At 35.2% G+C, this 25,505-nt stretch overlaps 1 protein-coding gene across 2 annotated transcripts in view; it reads left to right on the top strand.

Moving 5' to 3' along the window:
• Positions 1–25,505, top strand: part of LOC108368646 (uncharacterized) — a 108,219-nt gene that overhangs the window by 61,422 nt on the left and 21,292 nt on the right. For both annotated transcript variants that reach the window (XM_017623547.1, XM_017623539.1), the window contains exon 4: positions 20,651–21,421. In XM_017623547.1, the coding sequence (XP_017479036.1) occupies positions 20,651–21,421 (771 nt within the window). The remainder of the gene's footprint in view (positions 1–20,650; positions 21,422–25,505) is intronic.

Below are 25,505 nucleotides of genomic sequence, written 5' to 3'. Positions count from 1 at the left end.
GACAGGTTTGGAATTTTATCTTTGAAACGCCACACTTTTCTTTGAAATCGCTTTATTAGTTCTCGTGCAATAAGCGTTTTTGTGAAGCTCTAAAAATTACAACTACAACATTTGAACATAGCCCCCATACCTTAAGGTAAGACGTATTCTACGTCAAAAAAATCAAGTTTTTTTTTTTGATCCGACACACGAAAACTAGTTCCTAGGTCCCTCTAGAAAGTACATACCAAATCTGAGCTCTTAATATTAACGGGGAGATCATGCTCATCAAAGTTTTCCATTTTCAATTTAGTCTCATATAAAAATGGTAATATCTTCTCACGAATAGATCGTTAAACCAGTTGCATCATCAATATTTATAGGGAATTGAACGCTCTCATATACTCTTTTCGTTAATCTAACCATATAAAAGATATTCCAGGTCAAAGATTGAAGTATTTTAAGGAAAATAACTTTTTTTGTTTTGAATTTTGTAACTTACTAAGAAATAATTATTTTCAAATGAGTTTCAATTATTTCTATAGGAAATTAAACGCTCTACAAAAAAGGTCTCATGTAGTTAATCGATTACTCTAGCCATTTATAAGATATTCACGGTAGAATCCCAATGCCTGATTTTAATAGTTTTTCAATAAATATTTTCAATTTATCCATTCATTTTATGAAGTCACTTTATATTTTAGTGCATAATTAGGTGAAATATGAAGTACTTAATACCGTTGAAATTACCAAAACCATTACCAGTACCACTAGATCACATCCATTATTATTACCATTGCCGGTATCGTTACTATTACTAATTACCGGTAATGAGAGTGTAACTAATCCGTATTCCATAACTTTTCACATTACCACAAGAATTACCATTATAAATATTATTAGCATTTTTAGCTCCATTTTCATTATTACTAATGTTACCATTACCATTACTATTATCATTATCATTACCATTAGCATCATCATTATCATTAATATTACCATTACCATTACCATTACTTTTCCATTGCTGTTACCAATACCTTTGTCATTGGCATTATCATTACCAAAACCAATACCATTACCATCACCGATACCATTACCATTACCACTACCCTCACTATTACCACTATCCTTACCATTGTAATTACCGTTACCATTACCATTACCAGCCTTCCGTTACTATTACCATAACAATTTTCATTGCCGTTACTATTCCCATTACCATTACTCTTATCATTACTACCATTACCATTATCATTATCCGTTATCATTATCATTGGCAATACCATTACCATTGCCATTACTATTGCTTTTACCATTACTATTAGTATTAGTATTATTACCATTACTGGCACTGATTGGCGTTACCATAACCTTAGTATCATCGAGATCGCCATTACCACTGCTCGCCATCACCAGTACACGGCTATGTACATATGTATGCAGTAGCTCCTGCTCCTGGAGTTGACCCATTAAATTTTCTATGCCATGTTTTTCTTTTTTAAATCCTTCTCCCAAAAAACGTATCTACGTACTCCCATTTAGAAGTCATCCAAGCAATCACGGAGTCAGTCGGTCAGCCACAAATGTCAGATTCGAAATCAGTCAAACAGCGCCTCGCTCTAGACTCAAGTAGCACAAAGCCACAGTCAAAACATTCGCTTTGGTTGCAAAAGGCCACCACAGTATCAGAAACAACAACAACAATAACAACATCAAAACTTCATTGCAGCGCAATACGCTTGCTATTCGGGCAACCTACTAACCCAAAAATAGCTTGCATCTTCAGCTTGTAGCATCAGCCAGTTAACCAGACTGGCCGCCAGCTAAGCTAACCAAGAAGCAAAGGAGAGGTTTATTTACTACACATTTGTTTACAATTGTTGTGGTTGTTGTTGTTGTTGCTAATACAGTTATATAGCGCGCATTGCTTAGAGCCACATTGCTGTTGGCAAGTTGTAAACCAAAAATCAACAACAATAAAATAGCTAACCAAGTCGCTAGCAGCTAAACTAAAGCGTAACAAAGCAATGTTGCAACAACCAAGAAAACAACAAAAGCAATTGAAGCAAGAGCAGCATTAGAGCAACAATAGAAATTACAATGCTTACAATGAAATGGCATTGGAAAAATTTTTGTTGCCGCACGCGGTTGGTTGGTTGGAGATGGTGGCACTGCTGGCGAGGGAAGAGCTGTTGTTAGCGGTAGTTGAAATATGTGTGGTGGTGGTCGTCGTCGACGGCAATCGATTAGGCTGCAACAATTTCTCTTTCAACCTCTGCTATTCCGGTGCAGCACCTATTGGCCTGCAAGGCAAACAAACTCACAACTCACATACAAACATATATGATTGTGGCAAAAAAAAAGTGCTACAGTTATTTGTTGGTATGCGCATAGCTGCATTCATTTGTGGTTTTGTGTGAGAAAATGGAAAATCGCTGAAATCGTTCACTTTCTACAATGCAACAAAAAAAAAAAAAAAACTAAAATAAAAAACCAAGTTAACGGAGAAATCATTTAGCGGCTGTTAAACTCTTGAGCGTTTTTTTATTTTTTATTTATGTATATTAGAAGTACATCTACATAGGTTCATACATAGGTATTTACTTATATTTGTGTAGTTCGTAATTGAAGTAAGTAAGTCTGCTCTTTGTTTTTAATGTCCTTACTTCTGTAACACCTATCTAATAAACTTCTTCTGCTCTTCACAGCCGGTAATTACTGGGAAAATAAATATTTTTTCTTACTTAAAACAAGAAATCTTGCACTACAAATTATAGAAATTGCTTTTAATTTGACATAATTTCTAACAAATGCAAAAGCTAAGAGCTGGGAAAAGAGTCGCTCTTCATTTCACAGCTTATTTATTGAGGTTTGATGATGGAACTTTTTTTTTTTTTGATTTAAAAGTGCTTAGACATTGAGGATTTTCACAGCCTGAGAATTAATGCACAAAGTAATCGGATCGTAACCAATGTTCAGAGATCTAACTTTGTAATTGCGGCTCAAGACATTTAAATAGAAAGATGTAGTGCAAATCAGCGCCTCTCCATAAATTACTTTAACGAAAAATAAAACGGAGTTCTTGCCTTCTACGTATGGACTTTGATAGATAGATGACTGGGGTAAGTACTGCGACCAGTAGATCTATTGTGCCCTTAGCTTATTAAAACACTGCATTCCAGCCCCAGAGACTCTATAAACTTTAGCAAACTAAGCACCTCTGTCTTCTTCGTAAAACGGCCTCGCACTCCTAGAAATTATGCAATGATGTCCCTCTGGCGGAGTCGCAGAAGCGACATAAGTCGCTCGACTAGTTCGCAGACTGAATAAGCGGCCTCTAGGCCTGAAATGACGCGTGAAATGCTGCATATCTTTAGATTGTATCTCCCTAATAAGCTCTTGGCTTGATAAGGTCACGTGATGTTTCGCCAATGCAGTTCCCTCAGTTTATTGTTTTCCTTCCTGAGCGCCTCTTTTATCGTACCAAAGAGAATTTGACCTCGAAGTATAAGAGAGCCATAATTCCTGCGAAACTTAATCTCTACGCTTAGACTGATGGCGTAAACTTCCGCTTGGAAGATGCTTGGAAAGATCGCCAAGGGAACTTTCTTTCTGTATAGGGCCATATACGCCTACTCCGATACCCTCAGGGTTCTTAGGGCCGTCTATGTACCACTGTAGAGTACTTCCCTGACATGTCCGTCCAAGATAGAGATGCTCCAGGTCGCTTTGCTATCTATACTGACTTTTAAGTTTCCTTCAAAGACCAATACTCTGTGCATATGATCTCAAGGAAACAGCACTATTGGCAGCTGCGAGCCTAGCTTATACCTGTTCCTGGCTGTATGGATCTTAGCTTTTCCAGAGATCTCTGTCGCAAAGTTTCAAAGAGTTCATTTTGTCGCCTGTTCAATTGTAATATGCAGTGGCTCCAATTCGAGCACTACTTCCAGTGCTGTCGTCGGGCATGTGCGCATAGCCCCCGTGATGCAAACACACGACAGACGTTGAATCTTGACAAGGGACTACCTTTCCGTAGCCAGATTAGTTCTGGATACCCCAGCCACCTCCGCATACGTTACTGTTGGTCATACAGTCATGATTTACACCCATATGAGGGTCCTTGATGTGCACCCCAGGTCATCCCCGCCACATGCTTGCACACCATCAGCGCTTTCGTAGCCTTGGAAGTGACTGCCTCAACATGAGCCCTCCTCAGTAGTTTTGAGTACATGACAACACCCAGTTACTCAACTTCTATGACGACACTGACCGCGGCTCCATCCAAGATTTTCTTCCCCCAGGACTCCATCCTCTCAACTGGCCGTTGTGATAATCTAAAAAGGTATATTGGTCCTACCGTCTGAAAATTCAGCTTCCACGTAGAGACATCCGATAGCGGACTAAGGTTGATGGACACACCGGGGTCCAAGAACAACAGTATGTAGCGCCAGATTCCAGCATAAAAGGATTCAACATGTTACATTGTTTTAGGCGTACCCATACAATCCGTGGAGGAAATATAAAAATTTGAAACGGTCCAAAAGTAAAGTAAGGCTTCGCGTCATAGACATCTACTATGATGCTTTTTCAGTACGAACACTCTCCAACAATCCTATATGTATATGTGAGCAATTTACATCCCCATTAAAGTATAAGTGGAGCCCAAAAGACCAACTGGTACGATGAGGATCACATCGCAGCAGAGAAAATATATGTTGCCTACTAGGCTACTCTGACATCGGGCTGAACGAGAGCTATGTGAGCTCAATATTTATAAGGAGCTAAAGGGGATAACGAAACATAATTTTCGAAATCGGTTGCTTCAGGTGCTGTACGACAGGAAGAAAACTTGAAATTTTTATGCTAGAATCTTCGTATAAGGTTGCCACCTATTCCAAATTAGTTGCAAATTAAATGAAACACCTTAATATGGGTATAAGATGGAAATTATTTTCGACAAACACTGTTGCTCGTTTTCCATTTTTCTTGCCATTGGACTGAGATGCAAATTGCTCAAAAATATATTAAAAAGCTTAAGTAATAAGTAGCCTCTGTGTTTTCTTCCTTGTTTAGGTTCATCTCTAGTAAAAGTACAAAAATTGGCAAATAAAAAGAACTTCGCCGATTCGACGAAGATTACCTTTAGAGTATGTAAAATAATCAGCGGTAATTCCCAATTTCTTCAAACTTGCACTTTATTACACAAACATTTAGAGGCTACAATATATTTACTCAAAAAAAAAAAATCTAACAAGTCCGATTAAAAAGTTACTTTTGTTAAAATTGGTTGAGTTTTCATGAATGTTCTATACAGTTTGAAATTTTCATTTAAATACATGTTCTTTTTAAACAGTAAGCTATATTTTCACGAAAAAATAAATTATTAAATTTTGTTTATATTTGCTGTATCACTAGATATCAAAATCCAAAATTTTAAAATTTGTTCCACAAAATATTTTTTTTTATAGAATTTGAAGGTGTTTAATAGGCTACGATATTTAAAATATTTTTTTCAATGTTTTTAATTTTTATTTATTTCACTGAATGCTAAGGTACTGATTAGGATCAAATATTAGGGCATTGATAATATTTTTTATCGGCATAAATAAGTACTTTGTATCGAAAGAGGTACTGGTTTAGATCTAAAGGCTAACATATACACACACACATTCATATGTATTCATACACATACATGTATCGTAATTTTAAATAATAAATTCTATTAAGAATATCATACAAATGACCATTATTTGATACCCAAAAACTGGTACTAATTTACCATGAGAGGAGTTTTGAATGTGTTTTCAAAAAAACTGTAAGGCAAACTTTTTCTTACGCCTGTTTTACTCCGAAGCCTCTGTCTCTTCAGCTCTTGCTGGATACAAATTCGTTATGCCATTGAAATTAAAGGAATTTTTTACATACATATAAGTATGTATACAGCGCTATCAATGGCAATAATAAATAAAACTTTTACTCTGATTAACTCACCATAACTCAAAATAAATTAAAATCATATGAATAGTAATTAGTTGTTTATTTTATAGACTAAGCCATTTCGTTCTTATTGTACCTTGAACATTCATTTTTAATTAACCACGAAAGTAAGCTCGTTATACAAGTTTATGATATAAATCTGCTGAATTTAATTTTAAATTTATATTTATGTGTACGCAAAGCTACTTGCAGCCAAGCTACTAGTTCGTTAATAACCACTTCAAACTGCATTAAACTAACTAATTAGAAGCCATTATTTTATGAAAGCTTGAAAACAAGTTTGTCGCTTAAGTCTTTCGATTGTCATAGATTTGCCTAACCTTTATAAGTAGGTGAAATGAATGAGAAAGCAATAGCACATTAATGACAAAACCGGAAATGGAAAGGTCAATTATAGATACATACATACATAAGTACATATGGGTACTAAAAAATTTCTTTGTTTTGTTCGTTTGAACCAGAGCTATGTTTAGGATTTCACACTTAACTTCTGTCACCAGTCACACTTCTTTTACTCCAACAAACAACTATTGCAAATCTATGTAAACAATTTATTTGAAGAATATTATTTAGACCACAGTGATGTCTGTTTTAGACCGCAGCGATGTTATTGCTCTGTAATTTGTGCAAAAAAATGCANTTTTTACTCCAACAAACAACTATTGCAAATCTACGTAAACAATTTATTTGAAGAATATTATTTAGACCACAGTGATGTCTCTTTTAGACCGCAGCGATGTTATTGCTCTGTAATTTGTGCAAAAAAATGCACCAAACAAAGAGTTGCAACTACTCGCAACAGTTTATAAATGCATAAAAATTTATATGCATAAAAACTCGCAACTCATACATCCCGAAAACCAAAAACCCAACCGCATAGCTTCCTTGCCACAAAGTCAAGTTAAAGGTTGCATTGCTGCGGTAAGACGCCAGCCAACCACCGAATTGTTGTGGCATCTTTGCTGCCTCTGCCATTGCCTCGCACTTTGCTGCTGCGAAACTCAATGCAGTTGCCACAACCAGGCAGCTTATATTTATTATAAGTACGTTAGTGTCAACACTGGCTATCCGCATCATCAACATCATCGTCATCGCTTGTGCCATTAGAGGTCTGCAAGTTCAATGTGTTGCACGGCTCAATTGTGTGTGTACGTACGTACAGGCAAATCGCAAAGACTGCTGGTGGACAAGCGATCGTGATGAAGTCGTCTCGAGGTTTGAGTTTTCTTGTTTTTTTTTTTTTATACATACATTTATGCATTTTTCCAGTGAATTTATGAGCTGCCAAAAGATACTTGCGGAAAAAGACAAAAAATGCGGGCAGTCGTTTTTAAACGCTTTACCAGCATTCAGTGTTGTTTGTCTTGCCTAGCAAGAATGCATTTCATAGCATATTAACCCGTGAGTCCTTCATGGTTTTGTATGCATATTTTTTTGAAGTTTAATATAAAAAATTGTTTTCATAATGGACTAAAGAGTCCATTTGTGTAGAAGTTCATTGCTCCTTAGGGCGAAATCTCAGTCATGCTTTTGTTTTGCCATTTAAAAATATACTTTATGCGCATTATTTTTGTCACGATCTTGCCCATGCTAGTTATATGCTTCTTAAGTGAAGGATAAAGATCAAAGCAAGATGGGTACAAAAATAACCATCAGCGGAAGGAAGCAGTACTCTGAACTCATGAACTGATCCGCCTTTAACAAAAATTGAAGCACTTCTACAGAAAGCCGATGTAGCCAAGTGAGCTGGTCCGAGGAAATAGTTCGCTCGAAATCTTGTACATAACGAAGATATAAAATTTCTTTTTCTGAAATAATATTGTCGTTTTAAACACCCATCAGATTATTAGGGCAACCATCTCCCCTGACAAAACTTTAAAGGGCAGAGAATGTGCCTTGTTTGCCTTACCAGACTGTGACATTTTAAGAAACGAGCCCCAAATTTTCCCACCCTTTGCCTTTAATTTAGAATCGAACCCAAAAAGAGAAAGGGGCAATCAAAAGGCGACATTTTTTATTAGAAACGATATCACTACTAGTTCTTTGAAAGACACAAAAGAGATTTCAAAATAGTTTCCTCTGTCTTTCGAAAGACTGTGGGGAGTTGAAAGACAGTTGCCAGAATTGATCTGTGTTGGTAAAGTAGAGTTATATCATTCAAGCGGATGATCTTCATGCATACTTTAAAGATCACTTAAAGCACTACCCAGCATCAAATTTCGCTCTGAACGAAAGGAACAAATGAGAATCTTGAACCTATATACTAATTCGGTGCCCATGCACACGAATAACTCCAAATTAGCTTAAAGTCTCAACGGAGAAATAGCTCCCTTTCGGACTCCGTTTTCGGTTACCGAATTTCTGTAGCATTTTTCCAGCTGAACTAACTGCCTGAATAAACTGAATAACTGAATAAAGGAAATGAATTTTGTTCACTTAGATGAATAAGTTTCACTTGAAAAAACAAGGCAATATTTGCAAAAAAATTTGTAATTAATTTATTTGATAATTTTTGGAGTTTTTATTTATGGGTGAAAAATATTTAATAAATTTAATTCATCACAAAAAGTCCTTCTTTGTTAACAAAAAACACACTAACGCTATTTTTTCATAAAATGTTTGATAAACTAAAATTTCAAGTCTTTTTGTGTAAACTTTAATAAATTGGAAAAAAAACAAATACATTTTTTTTTTTAATATACCACATTTATATAAATAGACTAAGAAGTAGAAAGTCTTTCCTTCACCCATTGTATTTATCTTGAAAAGCTTTGCATTTAAAATTTTTTGCAAAATTCATTATAAACAATTTATGTCTATCACGTGAATCCCACGATTCTAATTTTATGATTAAAAGTTAACATAAGAACTTGAAATTAGTTTTATCATAAATTTAATAAAAAGACGTATGTATGGACTTTTGTGTGAGAAATTTAATTTCTTATATAACGAGTAATTTATAAATTATTTTCCACCCATTAATAAAATTAAAAAAAATTACAAAAGTGTAATCGTAAAATAATTTTATCTTCGAAAGTATTAGTTGTACATAATTTGGTATCCTAATCTTTTTTGTAGAGCATTAACATTGCTAAAAAAATAAGCTAAAAAAATTTGTTTGAGCACAATGAACTGAGACGGAATCGGGCGAGCCTAAAATATAGACTAAAAATTTTAATTTTTCGCACAGATTCATTTTAGAGCATAATGAACCATATTTTTGCTATTATCAATAGAAATTGTATTAAAAATCGGATTTTCGGCATACGCTAACGTACATATGTATGTATATATGCTTATTACTTACAAAAAGGTTCAATTAGTCTAATATAATTGACCTTTCACAAAAACGTCTTCCATTTTTGAAGTTTTCATAAGCCATGCATTCGTTTTAATATATTTACTCGACATACTTACATATTTAACAAACAACTTAAAAAAGTTAGACACACATACATACTTAGAATTATCGGTAACCAAAAAAAAAATAAACTTAGCTACTTTCATAAGTAATAACTATTCTTAATATGTTCTTTGAATTCTTGTATAGTGATAGTTAGTGTTCTTCTTCTTCTCAGTTGGTCAGAAAAGTCATTAAAAGTGGAACCGAGTAGAAACACCTACTCAGTTGTTGTTAAAGTACATACATATGTGTGTAGTTAAATACCTTTTAAAGCATTTAAATTTTCTATTAGCGTCTGAAGAAAAACTCCCCTTCTAGCTTACCAATTTTTTTAATAGTATTTCTAATTTATTTTTCTTGCGGCATAAATTAACTTTTGTATGCAACTACACCTACAACCCATTTAACTACCCATGAATATGTTCATATGTGTGTACATACGTCATATATGAGTAGCAAGCATGTTGAGCACATTAGTTTACTTGCATGTTAAGTGCAATTTATTTTCTTTCCTTATTCCATGAAAACGTTGATCTCTTTTCTAAATACTATTTATACTGTGAATATGTATATTTATGTACAGGTAAGTACCCTGCAGGGAAACTCGGAACTAGTGAACCCAATTTCTAGTTCCGCACTTGATCTTTAACTCCAAAAATATACCAGTCCGTTAGTAATTACATCGCCACCAGTTTTAAAGCAGTAAAATGTGATACTTTTAAAAAATTTGCTTATTTAACTTTTTAAAACTACATATTATTAGCTAAGAGTTTAAATTTTCTGATGAGTCCACTTTATCTCAAAAATTATATTTTAATGCAGGTAACAAAAATCGTCTGTCGATTTTAGAACTGGTTTGGAACTAAAGAAAAAGGGATGCAGTTGGGGGCATTTGACACTTCGTAGGACATCGCACTGTCAAATTCGCCAATTGCTAGCGTGCAAACAAAATTAATGCTCACTAGTCATGGTTCTAAATTCTTTAGTACCGAACCAGTTCAAAACTAATACTTTTCCCCACAGGGTATGAATAGCATATATGTATATACATATGTTTCACTTGGCTGCTCTAGACATTGAATATTCTATGCACATTTGAGTATTTAAGCATTGCCATTGAAGCGTCGAGCACACACACACAGTACATACATATGTACATATGTTTGTATGAATATACATATTTACAATTCGAAAAGAGGTCGCTAGCATCACTTTTAAGTAGTTCGTTTTAGTTTTGCATGACTGAGTTGCTATAAGTTGAACGAAGTTCAGTTCAAAGTCACCTGCATGCATGGTACATACATACATACATATGTAGGGTTATATATGTATTTAAGATTTACGCATGATCGTTAGAAAGCATTGGGTATGATATCGACTAACATGCCATAAGCTTTAGAATACAATATGAATGCAAACATGAAATTTAGAAAATTTTGAATGTAAACACAAGTAGGATGTTAGTCTTGCTGCCCTTCGCTTAAAATATATATCTCAGTAGTAGGCACTGTGTCCAATGGTTTTCTATATGTACCACATCTGCATGGTCACGAAAACTGCCAAAAAATTCGGACGAGTTGCCGGAGGATGCATCATACTAGGCCGAGTATGAAGAGGCTGAAAAAAACTCCGGAAGAATTGTTCGGAGTAACTATGCATCAGACTAGGCCGAGCATACTTTGAAGTGCCATAAAATTAAGAAAGTTGTCTTGCATGGCAGTTGAGAAGTGCATATGCACAATTTTCTTAAATAACATAAAGGAAATTGTTGCACATGCAGCAGTGCATAGCTTGCATTTAGGCGCCCGGTGTTAGTAGCCGCGTCTAAACAGATACAATTGGTAAAGGTGATTTTGCAGCCAAGCTGCAATTAGAGCTTAAAGCTTCTTCACAATTACGTCGAAAATTGTGCGGGGATATAGTGCCTAACTGTTCTCGTATGACGGACGAAATTGCAGTTTTTTTTTAAGGCTAAGGTCGCATTCGGCTTGCCTTTTGCTACTTGTCAGCTGCTACGACCTATAGGATCTTAAGGCAGATGTTGCCTAGGCGGCCTTGAAAAAGGAATAAAAGGAAGAATTTTAAAGAATAATAGATAAACATGCGGAGTGGCCGATTAATAGATTCCGGTGAAGCTATAAAAACTTCGTGGAGGAGGAGACTATTTCTTAACTGTAACCTGTAAGGGTTCTGCAATGCCCTGAAGCAGGTTTTAACACCTTGGATCGCCTTGTTTGACGAGCTATGTATTAGGAGTAGCAGGTACAAATATAAAGTGCCTGACGAGATTCATTTTTTTTTTTCTAATAGAGAAAAATACTAAAATTTACGAAAAGGACTTACCTCTTAGGGATGTAAAATTATTGTGAAATGAAACTTCTTAATCGACTTGGAAGAAGTTTGCGTTAAATATTTAATGTCATGAATGCCTGGGCAGATAATAAACGGCTGCATTGAACGTCGTTAGATTCAGGGAGAGCAAAAACAGAGGGAAAAGCAAGGATATAGACACAGACAGGGATAATGATAAATAAAAGGATAAGTACAGAGATAACGACAAAGACGCAGTGAAAGCAACAAAAGATGCAAATATAAGAACCGAGATTAAAGAGAAGATGAAGATTATGAAGATATTAAAGACGGAATGAAGATGAAAGTGAGGATAATAAATAAAGGTGAAGATGGAGATGAATATGAAGGGGAAAATCAAGATCAAGATAAAAATACAGTTTTAAAGTGAAGATGAAGAGAAAAATGGCAATGAAGATAAAAATGAAGATAAAGATGAGAATTGAAGACGAAAATGAGAATTAAAGATAAGATAAAAATAAGAGTTAATGGCCCCTATTATGAGTTGCATTCGATTTTCGACTGTGGTCGAAAGTGCTGAGCGAACGAATTTTCATTTGGTATTATGGCGCTCATTCGATGAAGAATAGCGCTATTGTGAATTTTGCTCGTTTAGGTCGTTCACAATAGTATATTTTTCACCGCTGAGAAGCTTTGTTTACAAATCGAGCAAACTAAATAGTGTGCTTATACATATTTATGTAAATTTGTTCTAATTAAAATGAAGTAAAAAAGAAAGCAAGTTTATAAAAACGTGGTAAAATGAGTACAACGAGTTCTGGTTCAACGATTCGTCAGAGGATGAGAGCTTAGTAAACTGGCCAGGAGTAGCAAATGTTTAAGAGAGTTTAAGTTTATTAGTCTTTCGAATATATTTTGATATAAAATATATTTAAGAAATTTTTCTACAGATTCATTAAAAAGTTCCGACCATCTAAAGTGGCGTTTGTGAGCCAAATCTATTTAAAATATTTTAAAACTATCAACAACGCTACGATTTTGTTCTCAGAGATCGTGCCAACAGTATTGGGTTTTTCTTTCACAAGTAAAACCAGCCTTTCGAGTTTGTGTTTAGTATTCACGATGTTAGAACTGCATGAAATTAATAAAAATTGTTTAAAATTAGTGTCTAGCCGCCAAAATGTAAGAAAACATATACAAAATCATACATTTTTCACAATTTTCTAACACTTCCTACACCATCGAAAGCAAAATTCTGTTCGACAGAAAATTCGATACTCAACGAAACTTTCGACACGCTTGCATAGCTCATAATACGAATTTCACTTTCGATCTTCGATCTTCGATAGCCAGCGAAGATCGAAAATCGAATGCAGCTCATAATAAGGGCCAATATTAAGATTGAGTTTGACTTCTTCTGCGAATAGGGTCTAAATGCCACAAGTTTTTGTTTGGCATCAACTAGGCCATAATTCAGAAACTAAACCATTATTGTTTCCTACTTAGAGGGCTTGGACTTAGAAGGGTTAAATAGTCGCAGAACGGGCTGTGAAAATTGAAACTGATACATGAAATTAGATACAAAATAAATTAAAACTTGGTGTTTTTTCTCCAATTTCTAATGGGCATCTTGATGCTGTTAGACAAATGTAAAGAACTACGGTTTTACGTCGCCGCCAAATGTCAAATGGTTTTTATGAGAAGCTTTTTCATGGCAGAAGTACACTCGGAAGTTTTCCATTGCCTGCCGATGGCGACTGCTATTAGAAAAAAAATTGTAAGATGTTGTTCTGACCAGGAATTGAACCTTGGTTATACCAAGTAGAAGTACGCAGTACTACGCCTCTCTAACCTCTCAGCTACGGCGCACAGTGTTGCCTAAGTAAATAAGAATTCACGCTGATTTTCAATAATTTATTATACATTTTCCTCGATATAAAGTGCTGGAATGGTTGTAGAATGCCCAGCAACGTCAGCAAAAAGAAAATATTAAAAATCAACGCGAAATCAATTCATATTAAAATTTAATGGGCTTTAAAATTCTAGACCTAAATTTTTTTTTAAATTGTGAATAAAAGTTTCAAAAATTTGGAGAAAATTTGTTTACAATATAAAAAAATTTTACATTTAAATTTTTTTTCAATCAGTTTTTATTGCATAACATTTATTTACAGCAACAGGGGAATCGATTTTCTTCAAAATTACTATTTTCTCTACAAAATTCTATGACCGGGTTAAACAAATCTCTTTTAAGTTTTACTAGCTTTTATTCAAAAAAATAAATCATTAAATATGTAAACAGTAATAATATAAAAATTTGAAACAGTAATTTTCAGTTTGGCAGTACTGTGGGTCGTTCGACCTAAATTTACTTATATACATATATAGTAAATATTCGTACTGAAATTTAATGGGCTTTAAAACTGTAAACCTAAATTTCTTCCAAAAATTCCGAATAAAAAGTTTCAAAATTTGGTGGATCGATCGACCTAAATTTACTTACATATATATTAAATATTAAATTTCTTCCGAAAATTCAGAATAAAAAGTTGAAAAATTTGGTGATTTGGATTTTTTTCATTTTTGGGAATCCTACAATTGTTTTCATAACATTTATTTACAGCAACAGCGGAGTCGATTTTCTTCTAAACTACTACCTTCTCTACACTTTGCTCTAAAAAATTTAAAAGTTATAAACAAATAAAAATTCAACAATCGGGCTAGACAAATATCTTCTAAATTTGATTAGCTTTCATTAAAAAAAAAAATACCAAATCGCTTAAAAAAAATGTTTAACTGTAAATTCCAGTCTGGCACCACTGTGCTGCGGTAGACCTAATTTCACCTAGATAGTGCCAGCAACAAAAATCCATGAAGAACCGCTTTCGAGCAAAGGTCAGCGCAATAATTTATTAATTATAATTATTTTTTTTTTATTAACGTTTTACGTTTGTAAAAATGAGATTAAATCGGCAATTTAGTCATACTCAATATATCATATTTGAATACGATCATATCTATGGTTTTGCAATTTTTAGAATGTGTTTTTTATTTTTCTATTTTACCTTCTCTTCCACGATTTATGTGCCTAAAGTGCTTGTAGTGTATTTTTCGTACATTCACTTCACTTCCTTGCCTTGCCATCAACACAAAACAAATTATCAACGAAAAATATCTATCGAAGAACATTTTTTTAAAACAGTACATTCATATTTGAAAGTCATTATATTGACCATAGCCTACATTTGTTTGACCACTTCGATCAATTGAAATTGAGCAACTATACTTTTTTATTAACAATTTTTGTTTGTTTATCTATAACAGTTCCTCTCATACATCTAAGCAAGCACTTGTACATACAAACGTACAAACGTATGTAAATGAATAATGCTCAGCGATAAATTGACAAAATGTATACAAGACACAAGAGTTGAGTCACTGCTGGGTCAAAGAATAAAATGAAATTGTAGAAAAAAATAAAAAAAATATATATTTTATAAATTTCAACAAGTCAAAATTGTTATATGGAAATTTAATATGTAAAATCAAAAATAAAAAAAAATCAGTTCAAATTTGAATGTCTCATGTACATACATATGTATGTATAAATACGTGTGTCTGTATGACTGCAAATAAAAAATTAGTCAGCAAAACTGCATTGGGTACAAAAAAAAAATCGATTCTGGCAAAGCTAAGAATTGTCTAATAAAAAAATTATAAAACAAAAGACAAACAACTGCAGCTTGTCAGCCAGTGAACTATAAAACCAAAGTGGCAGCCACACTTCCACTGCCACACTTACAATGAGTATGAGCACTTTTAACATCGCCTGGCAATAACAATAAAAACTGATTTTTTTTGCGCTTTTGTGTTTCACAGAAATAAAAATTAAACAAAAAAAAAAACTCAATTCTCTAATTCATATTTTCATTAGTTGTTGTTATTGTTGTTGTTGTGGACGCTATGCACCCTTGCATTTTCAATCGAAACTCGAGTACGATTTTGCACTTTGACCGAGGCAGCCGCCATCACCGTCATCGCCACACCGCACAGTGATAGGTAATCGGTGAGTAATCGGTTTATTTTAACGAATGCTTCCCATGCAAACTTAACCCCAAAAACGCCTTAAAAATACCATGAATGCCATCATTACTGTTTCAGGTTAAGTTAAAAGTCGCAAATATGCGCTTTTTTTTGTTTTTCAATAGAAAATATTCCAGGCCTTTAATTTTTTATAGTAAGAAGGCGCAGAGAGACAACATAGTTTTTGTCCATCAAAAGTGTCAAAGTTAGCATTTATGAAGTGCCATTTTTTCAGCTTATATTTTTTAAAATATTTGGTCGATTGCCCCGATGTTTTCTCTATTTTGTCTAGTAAGAGCTATATTTTCATATGAAACTACTACAAAAAAAAAAATGATAAAAGCAAAAATTATAAGAAAAACATATTACTTTATTGAACAAAAATGAGTTTTAGTTAAATAAAATTCTTCAGAATTCTTCAGAATGTTATTGCTTTTATTTTATATGAAACTGCCAATTTCGTACAAAGTTATAATGATTTTTTTTTTGTTATTCAAATATAACTTTGTTAGGCTAAATCATTCTAATACAAAAATTTACTATTCAAAAACTTAATTTTTTTCCGCCGAAATACCACTGTGCCTTGTCGTTGCCATTGGTCAGTCATAGACCTTTGTCCGAATCAAAGCGTGCAATTGATCAGCTGTGCAGCATAACGGTAATAAAAATCGTTTTGCATGCGCATGCGCAAAATGGCAATCAAACACGGCGCAGTGAAGTGCAGCTTCACGCAACAACAACAACAACTAAAACGACAGCAGCTAAACAAGAACGACTGCCATATAGCACTGCTGCTGGTCCAGTCATCACGCCTTGCCTTGGCTTGCCTTGCTTTAACTTGCTCTGTCACTGCCGCTTCGGCTGCGCGTTTTTTTTTTTTGCTTCAGTATTTGGCTTGTGCTGCGCTCGTAAATCTTTTGCGTCCAATCAATTTTCGTTTATCAGGTTGCAAGTGCAAATGTGGCACGACTTTTTGTGCGCATTTAAATATTATTGGACTTGCATTTGTACTCTTATGTGCTTGCTTACATAAATATGGCTGGTAAAACGTTTCGCATTTTTATTTTAAATTTAAAAAATTTTTTTTTTAATTTTCGCTTGATTTGTTGCCATACAAAACGACGTCAATCGATTGCGCGTGTTTTTTTTTTATTGTTCAACATTACTGTACATTATTGCCGAAATCAAAAATGATAAATTGTTTGGTACATTGTGAAGGTGGCAACATGGCGCCAGTGTGGACAAAATATTCGTACGAGCGTAAGTACGCTGCCACGTGCCACATAAAAGTGCTAAAGGTGGAGGTCATTCGAATAAAGAAGCTTAAATGATCCGAACGGCGTCATTGTGAAAAAACTTGCTTTGGTTAGATTTGTTAAAATTTCAAATACTTCATTGTGAGTTGTATTAAATAGTATATTTATGTGGGTAGGAGGGTTAAAGGTCGAAAAAAAGATATTCCTAAAAATATTAGTACTGCGTAAGCAGTACGTCAAACGAAAACCTGACCAGCTGGATCACTTTATTTCAGTTTTTAGTTAATTGGTCAGCTGCTTGGAAAAAGGGCTAAGACTCTCCACTCAAACTAACTAAATATGTGTGTATGCACATCTATGGAACAAAGCTGTTGGCATCCATCCCCCCATGCGTTTCAATGGAATGAGAATCCGAATCCTTTAAAACGGAACCACGCAAAAGCCGAACATCTAAAAAGAAAGTGCCAAAACCTGGATTAACATATCAGATAGTTGCCACATTTTTCGAAAGTTATAATCAATTAATTATTAAGTTAAATAAAATATTACACGACTGTGAGTATCAAATCAAATAGCCTCAAAAAGGATTTGTTCCGAAAATATTTTTGAAAAGAGTTGCCAGCTGTTTAGAAATGCAAAATCAATTTCATTAACAAGTGTAATGAAATTTGCATTTGAGTATCAAACGTGAAAGGTTTAAGAAATCTTTACTTCGAAAATATTAATGGCGAGGGTTGCCACCTGTTAAGAAATTCAAAATTAATTCACTTAACAAGTTAAGTGGAATATTTTAATGTGGGCGTGCAGCGAGAGAGGTTTATAACATCTTTATTTATAAAATATTTTTAAGAGCGTTGCGTCCTGCTTAAAATTTCAAAATCAATTCAATTGACAAGTTAAATAATATGTTTTAATATCAAACGAGTAAGGATTGAGAAAGCTGTTTATAAATGAAAAATCAATTTAATTAATAAGTTAAGTGAAATATTCGTTTAGGCGTATCAAACTCGAGAGGTTTAAGAAGCCTTTACATTGAAAATATTTATGATAAGTGCTGCCATATGTATGGAAATTCAAAATCAATCCGATTAACAAGTTACATGAAATGTTTTAATATGGGTGTCCAGCGAGATAAGTTTATGAAATCTTTATTAAGAAAATATTTTTGAAGAGGGTAGCTGCCTGTTAAGAAATTCAAATACACTTTAATTGACAAGCTAAATAATACATTTTAACATGGGCGTCCAGCGAGTTAGGTTTAAGTAAGATTTTATACGAAAATTTCTTTTAAGGTAGTTGGCACCTGTTTAGACATTCAAAAACCATTTGATTAACAAGACAAATGGAATATTTTTTTATATGGCTGTTAAACGTGAAAGGTTAAACTAAGCGCTATTTCTAAAGTGTTCAAAAAATTTTAATAAATTAATTGAAACATTTAAACGTATATAGCTATCAACCGCAAAGATAAGGCTTTATATCTTTATTCGTATTTTTGAAGAGGGTTTGCCACTTGTCTAGGAGTTCAGACCCATTTTAATTAAAAAGTAAATAAAATATTTTAATGCAGGTACCAAACTATGGAGGTTTGAAACCTTTATTTCGAAAATATGTATGAAGAGGGTTACCACCTTTTAAATAATTTTCATCTTCCAAACAAGATGTACACAGTGGATGTTTGATGATGCCCATGGTGACCATACATATCCTGTCGTCGTGGTGTCGTGGTTTGTGGGCCCTATAATCAATACTATCAGGGATCGTAGCTTGTTCCTTTACTGTCCACTCCACTCACTTCACCCTGACAGAAAACATTTGATTGTTTTGCTGGTATCGGTAATGCACCAACGGCTGTCATGAGCTTTATAAATGAAATACTTGATGTACCAAATAAAATTGGCTTCGCCCAATGGGACGCTCCAAAAAACTGCGTTTTGCCAATTCATCAGCCAGCTCCTTGCCTTGAACACCACAGTGTCCCGGCACCCATACAAGTTAAAGTTCATCTCAATTTGCAACGAATTATTTTTTAAGAGGTGTGAGCAGTTTCTAAGACCTTTAGAGCAGCTTTGCTATCCTGAGTTTATGTCCATACCATTTCCAATTCCAACCTACATTTGCCATTTTCCAATCTAGTACTCAAATATTGTGAGGACTTTCAATTTAAAGTCCATTGTCATTGCATTTAAAGCAGTAAAACATCTAAGTTACAATCCAGATGATATTCAGCTTCAGTTACTTTATCATTCTTGGAGCTGTCAGTATAGAAAATTTTTACCGTGCTGCCCAAGAGTGTTTCTAGATCTCTCCCTTGCGCCGTTGTATGAAATGAAAGCTAACGAAGTGGTCTCCTCCAAAACACACTCCAGATATCAGGCTGTCGTTAAATAATGCCGTGCGCCCGGAACGATGATCAGCACGCCACAATCCAAAAGAGTGCAGTCCAGAAGGCAATGAAGACGGATTTCTCTTGGATCACTAAATCTAGAGATAGAAAATCCAGTAGAGCAATAAAAGAGCGATTCTGACGTTGTGCTTATTGTACCCGTAGAGCCTGTACACACACTCCTTGTAGCCTTTAGGCAATACTTTTGTAAATATTCGAGTCATAAAATTCGTCCGCAGGGATGCGCATTATTCCTTTGTTTAGATTATTGGTGCAGGAGCTGTAGTAGTGGCCCTACAAAGCTGCTGGCTACAAAGATAATTATAGTTATGGAAACTCATCTGTACTGTAACATATTAGAATAAATATTAAAAAAAAATTTCCATCACCATTTCGCATCCCGACGCTCCTGCTGAGACTTCAATTCGACTTATGGCACTTCTACAATGACTTGGTCGATATAAAATTTCTGGATTTGATTGTATTTGGAACTCACAAAACTATAAGTAGAGAGCTCATCTTGGTCCACAAATTCCCACAAATTACTAACCAAGTAAGCGCAAATCTGCTTACCTTTAGCCTTTTACATCGCAGTGTGAAACTCAAAAGGGCAACCCTATGGCCACTTCAAAGGAGTGTTTGACAATATTTAACCAATACTCTGACTTCTCCGGGTGAATTTGCACAAAAGACGTCGAAGCTGCGATTTTCCGCCAGCAAGCTAACGACGACATTTACATGGGTTACCTAGAAAAGAGTAGACCGGTTACCGGCAAACAATATTCTGACCTGTTACACTGATTCGAAACTGATATGAAGCAAAACTGGGTGCTTTTTGCGAAGGAAATAAATCTGTCTCGAGATTCGCATTCGGTCTGTCCAGTTGCGATTGAAAATCTTCACGAACAAGGCGTCGAACTTTATTTTAGCAAGACGGGGGTTCCTAGATGGTAGAATAATACTTTCAAAGAAAGAAAATTTCACCGAAGGCTCAGATGGTGCCGCAGATGCTCGTTTAATTGGACTACCTTGTATGAAAGCTTAAGTTCCAAAAATGATTGTACCACCGCTGGCCGCCCTTGTTTTTAACATATAATTTTGGAATATAAGTTTATACATTTGCATTTCCCTACCTATCCTCCAGTAGAGTCCCTACCAAACGCATAAAAACTCATTACTCATTTACATATATATCCTTTTTCTCTCTCTCTCTTTCTCTGCTCATTCCAGATATCCGATTCCCAAAATATCTCACAGCCGAACGGCACCCAACACACACAGCGCAAACAACTCGAAGTGTTGCAGACGCGCACCGCCAATGGTGCCGTTAAAGTCATACGCGCTCAAACCGTACAAACTTCCTCATCCCGCTCATGGTCCTCGTCCAATTCCAATTCCGCTTCAACATCTGCCTCAGCTTCCGCCTCAGCATCGCCCATTTGCATGGCAAGTAATAGTGTGGGCGGCGGTGGCGGTGTCGGGCGTAGCATCTTGCACAATCACAACAACCACCACCACAACCACCACAACAACAATAACAGTGGCATGAGCAATAACAATCATTTTCATAGCACATTGCAACAGCATTTAGCTGAAGCAAATACTCATTGGTTGCAGCTATCACCGCCAACCATCGCCACAACTGTGGACATCAGCGAAGTAAGCACTGATGATGATCTCGAAAGAGCAGCAGCTGCAACTGCCTCGGCCACCACCGCTATGGCTGAGACAACAACGCCATACATTGTTGACGATGGCGAGACGGATGATGGCGATGGTGCTGGCGCTGGCGATGACGGTGTACCATGCAATTATTCAATTTGTCGTAGTGGCAGTGGTGGCAGTGGTGGCAGTAGCGGCGGCAGCAAAGGTCAGGCGATAAGCAATGCGACTGTGCTGCCTCTATCGTCATCGTCGTCGGCGTCAACATTGCATTCGCAGTCGTCGTCAGTGCGGTTGTTGCCAGATACGGCGCCAAGTTTGAAATTGAGTAATCTCATGGTAAGCTAATGAATGTTTCTCGTTTGTTTTTTTTTTTTGGTTTTTTTATTTATGTATTTGCTTAGTATTTTTTTGTGGCTGTCGATAAAATGTAAGCCTCTACTTGTCTTAGAGCTTATCGCAATCTGCAGCTATCGTGTAGTAAATCTCTTTAATTGAAATCGGTGTAGTCGAAGTAAATGTTAATTTTATGTAAATAAATAAAGGTTTAGAAAAACTGGTTTTTGTTGGAAATTAATGAATACACTCGTACATTTGTTTACATTGTTCATTAGTATGGTATCAAAAATATGATTTTTTGTAAGATCGATATTGACAAGTATTGTTTAGAAAACTATAAATATCGATACCGCTTTAGATATCTATAACATACAAATGGATATCGATTAGCACTTCGATAATGATATCAGCTCAAAAATATAGATATACTATGAAAATGTATGTATCGAAAAAGTATCGATAAACATCTCGATAGCACTGTATACGTATAAATATATCAATATAGCATACATATACGATTAGTTGATAAATATATCGAAAGCATGAAACAAATCAATGAAAAAATATATTTCTTATAAATGACACAAAACCAAATAGACTAAAGCGAAAGAATAAGTATCGCGACGAGGATGACGGTATCTCTTAGCACAAATATCGATAACCATAATGATTAATATAAGGAAAAAGATATCGATAAACATCTCGACAGAGATGGTCTCCTTCTCCTAACAACTATTACGAGGAATCGATCAATATATCAACATTAAATGAATGAAACAAATTATTTCTTAGATGTCAGCTAAAAAATCGAATATGTATGTATATCAATATCGAAAACGATAAATATCGATATCAATCTTTATGTCTATATAGATATATGTAAAGCATATATAGATAAATGAATATCGATTAGCACATCGATGATGATAACGTTGAAACTATCGATAAATATGACGATTTATACAACGATAAAGATGTCGATAAACATCTTGGTAGAGATGAATACATACTTACAAATTCATTGATGTAATGTACCTGCGCTAATAACCACCAAATCAACAAAGATTACCCAAAAAATTACCCCCAAAAAAAATTAAATATTAGTACATGTGTATATACATGTTGATTGCGGCGAAAATATCGATAACGATAACGATTAATATATCGATATATATATCGACAAAGATCTCAACAGCGATTCATTATTAAAAATTTAACGATATAATATAACTACTTATGCAAAGAATTAATAAAAATTAATCGATCAAGATATCGATAACGTTAAATCAAAGAAAAAAATGTTCCTTATAAATTACGTAAAAATCGGCTAAACCGCGCTTCCATATTTAAGGTTTGTTTTAATATGTTTCTATACATTAAAGTGTATTCAATGCGCGCTAAAATGGCCCAAATATTTTTAATTTTTATTTATAAGTATGTAGCTACTTGACCGTCGACACTGCTGTTGGCTTACCGACCGGGGTTCATTGCGAATTGTTAGCTTTTTGCGTTTTTGTTTTCTACTTTGTTTTGGATTAGTGACTGTCGTTAAGCTGAGTTGGTTGGTTGATTGTACGGTTATTTAGTTGGTCGAGTTGGTTGAACGTCTTTTTTGCAGATTTGTAGATTTGTGATTTTTCGTCTGCGTGATTATGTTAATTCCAAGCTCACAGTCCACGCAGTGACCGGCACAGTTACACAGCATTACCGTGGCAATGACCGAAAATTGCGATTTGTGTTTTTAGTCTTAGCAGCAGCGGCGGCAGCACAAGACACTTCCCATTCCATCCGTCCTTTGATTGCCTTCGATGCCCTCACTATTTGCGCTTACTTCTTTCAGTGCTCACGCTTTTGTTATGCGAATTTTAGACGTCTGTGCTTGATGTTAAAGTGAATGAATCTACACAGTCACGGATATTTGGGTATGCATGTCTGTTGCTTTGAGAAAAGGGCATACATATGAACCCGGCTGAAAGAAAGCCAATTTTCTGCGCACGGAACTTGTCGATGATTTTGTGTGGGCGGTGTCGCTCCAAAGCGAAGACAACAAAGCGATGGTGGACTTACGAGATCCAAAAGCTCGTGCGTGGTTAATTAAGTTGATGCAACGGTTATATGTACATATGTATACTCTGTACTTGTAGAAATTTGTTTTTTGTTTTTGTTATAATAAATCAAATTTTAATTGGTAGAACTGTAAAATTTCTGGAGAATTGGAAATTTTCCACATCGTCTGGCCGTGATTTATTTATTTTAGGTTGAAAAGTTTTTAAATAACAAAAGTTAAGTAAAAAGGCGTTGAACTATTTTTTAGCCATAACAACGGAGTTTAGGTTAGGTTAGGTTGGAGTGGCTTATTACGTACAAGAGCAAGTAGGCCAGCGTAGGCTGAAAAGGCCCGTTGTGATGCCACAGGTGCAAGTCAATTACTTCCTTCCTTCAATTCGAAATTCAACCATCGAGCTTTGTATAATAATAAAATGTTCTCTGAATTCAAGTAGGTAAAGAAGTCTGTAAATTACTGGTTGAAGAAGCGGTGCGCGCCTGGGCCAATGATGCGTGATAGTGGTGTTCGATGCTCTCCACTTCTAACTCATCTCTGAACTGCGACACAAATTGTTGTTTCAAAATCACAAACATCCAAATCTCTTTCCATTCGTGCTCCTAAGGCAGTATGTCGACTACTAATCTGTGAGAGGAACGTCCATGCCGAATGAGAACTTTACAATACTTGTTGCATGGATATCATGGATCACATAGCAATAACATACCTAGTCGGTGACTCTAGTCTGCATTTGCGGGAGTCTACGTCCAGTGCGGAATTGACCACGGATACTTCCATCCTTTTCATTGCTAACTCGTCTCTCATGCTGTTATCATTAATACACCTTTGCCCAGGTGCACATACAGCGGTCAATGAGCATTCAGTATATCCCAGAAGGTTCAGAGTCCTTTTGTATGGCATGGCTACTTTGGACGTTGGTCGGTTGCATTTTAAAGTTTTTAAAGCAGCCTGGCTATCAGAATATATAGTTTGAGGTTATTATGGCGGAGCGTAAGCAATGAGCCATAGAACAGCCTCCAATATAGCGTATAGCTGTGCGTCACATGCGCTGTAGTGGTCCGGTAAGCGAAGACTGAGATTTGCGAGTGCGAGGTCACTAAAGTGTATTTTTTAACTTGAATCTGTGTAGAATACGGAATCTGTGATTCTTATGGCACTACAACCCGCCAGAACAAATCCAACAAATCTAGTCTGTCCCTTTTGTTTTTTCTGGAGAAAATGGCTATGTCACGGAGACGTTAGGCACATTAGGTGATTACCGACGGTGACTTCAATGATAACATCATCCCCTTAATCCGAAAGCAGAATAGGTCGTCTACTATTAGCGGGGAGATCACTTCTCTTTTATTATACTTTTGCAGCTAGTAATCTAACTATTTCTTGTCTTAGAGTAAGTGTAGTGATTCTCTATTTAAGTATGCTTACTCTACATAAAGATAGCGTTTCGTGCTATGGAAAGCACGCTCAAAGTCCAGGAATGAACGCAGGGTCTTCCTTTAGTTCTCCATGGACTTTTCATTTTAGCTTGTGGGGATCATTTCTTCTTGGAAGTAATTCAGGTTAAGACTAGTGAATGGAGGATGACCAGCTGGAATCACATCAACCTCTCCTCATTGAGTGCCAAGTTTTTGATAACCCATCCCTAAAATCAGCTAAAATCAGGGGGTGTTCCAAGCTCTAAAAGTTTGTTCTTCCATCCATCGCCGTATTGTGGATGGTAGGCATATTGATTTTGGGCAAAAAGTATCCTGTAAGAAGAAAGGAAGTAATGCTTTGAGACTGATTTCTATTCGATCGTATGACATTATTTACTCGCACAAACTGCCTTTTCCCATTTTTTAATCGGAAATATATGCATATCAAACCAAAGGATATTATTTAGGAGTAAATGTACAGTGAAAAAAATTGAAAGTTGGTGTGGATTTTCACCAGAAATAAATTTCTTGTTTTTAGAATTTTTAGAAAAATTGTACGTATGCAATTTTAACCCACACATAAAATTTTAGCATAACAAAGAGC

The sequence above is a fragment of the Rhagoletis zephyria genome, unplaced genomic scaffold, assembly GCF_001687245.7.
Source record: "Rhagoletis zephyria isolate East Lansing unplaced genomic scaffold, Rhagoletis_zephyria_1.1 Rzeph_scaffold_00052, whole genome shotgun sequence".
NCBI classification, from domain to species: Eukaryota; Metazoa; Arthropoda; class Insecta; order Diptera; family Tephritidae; genus Rhagoletis; species Rhagoletis zephyria.
Note: the sequence above shows the minus strand (reverse complement) of the source record. Positions and strands in the feature narration are given on the sequence as shown.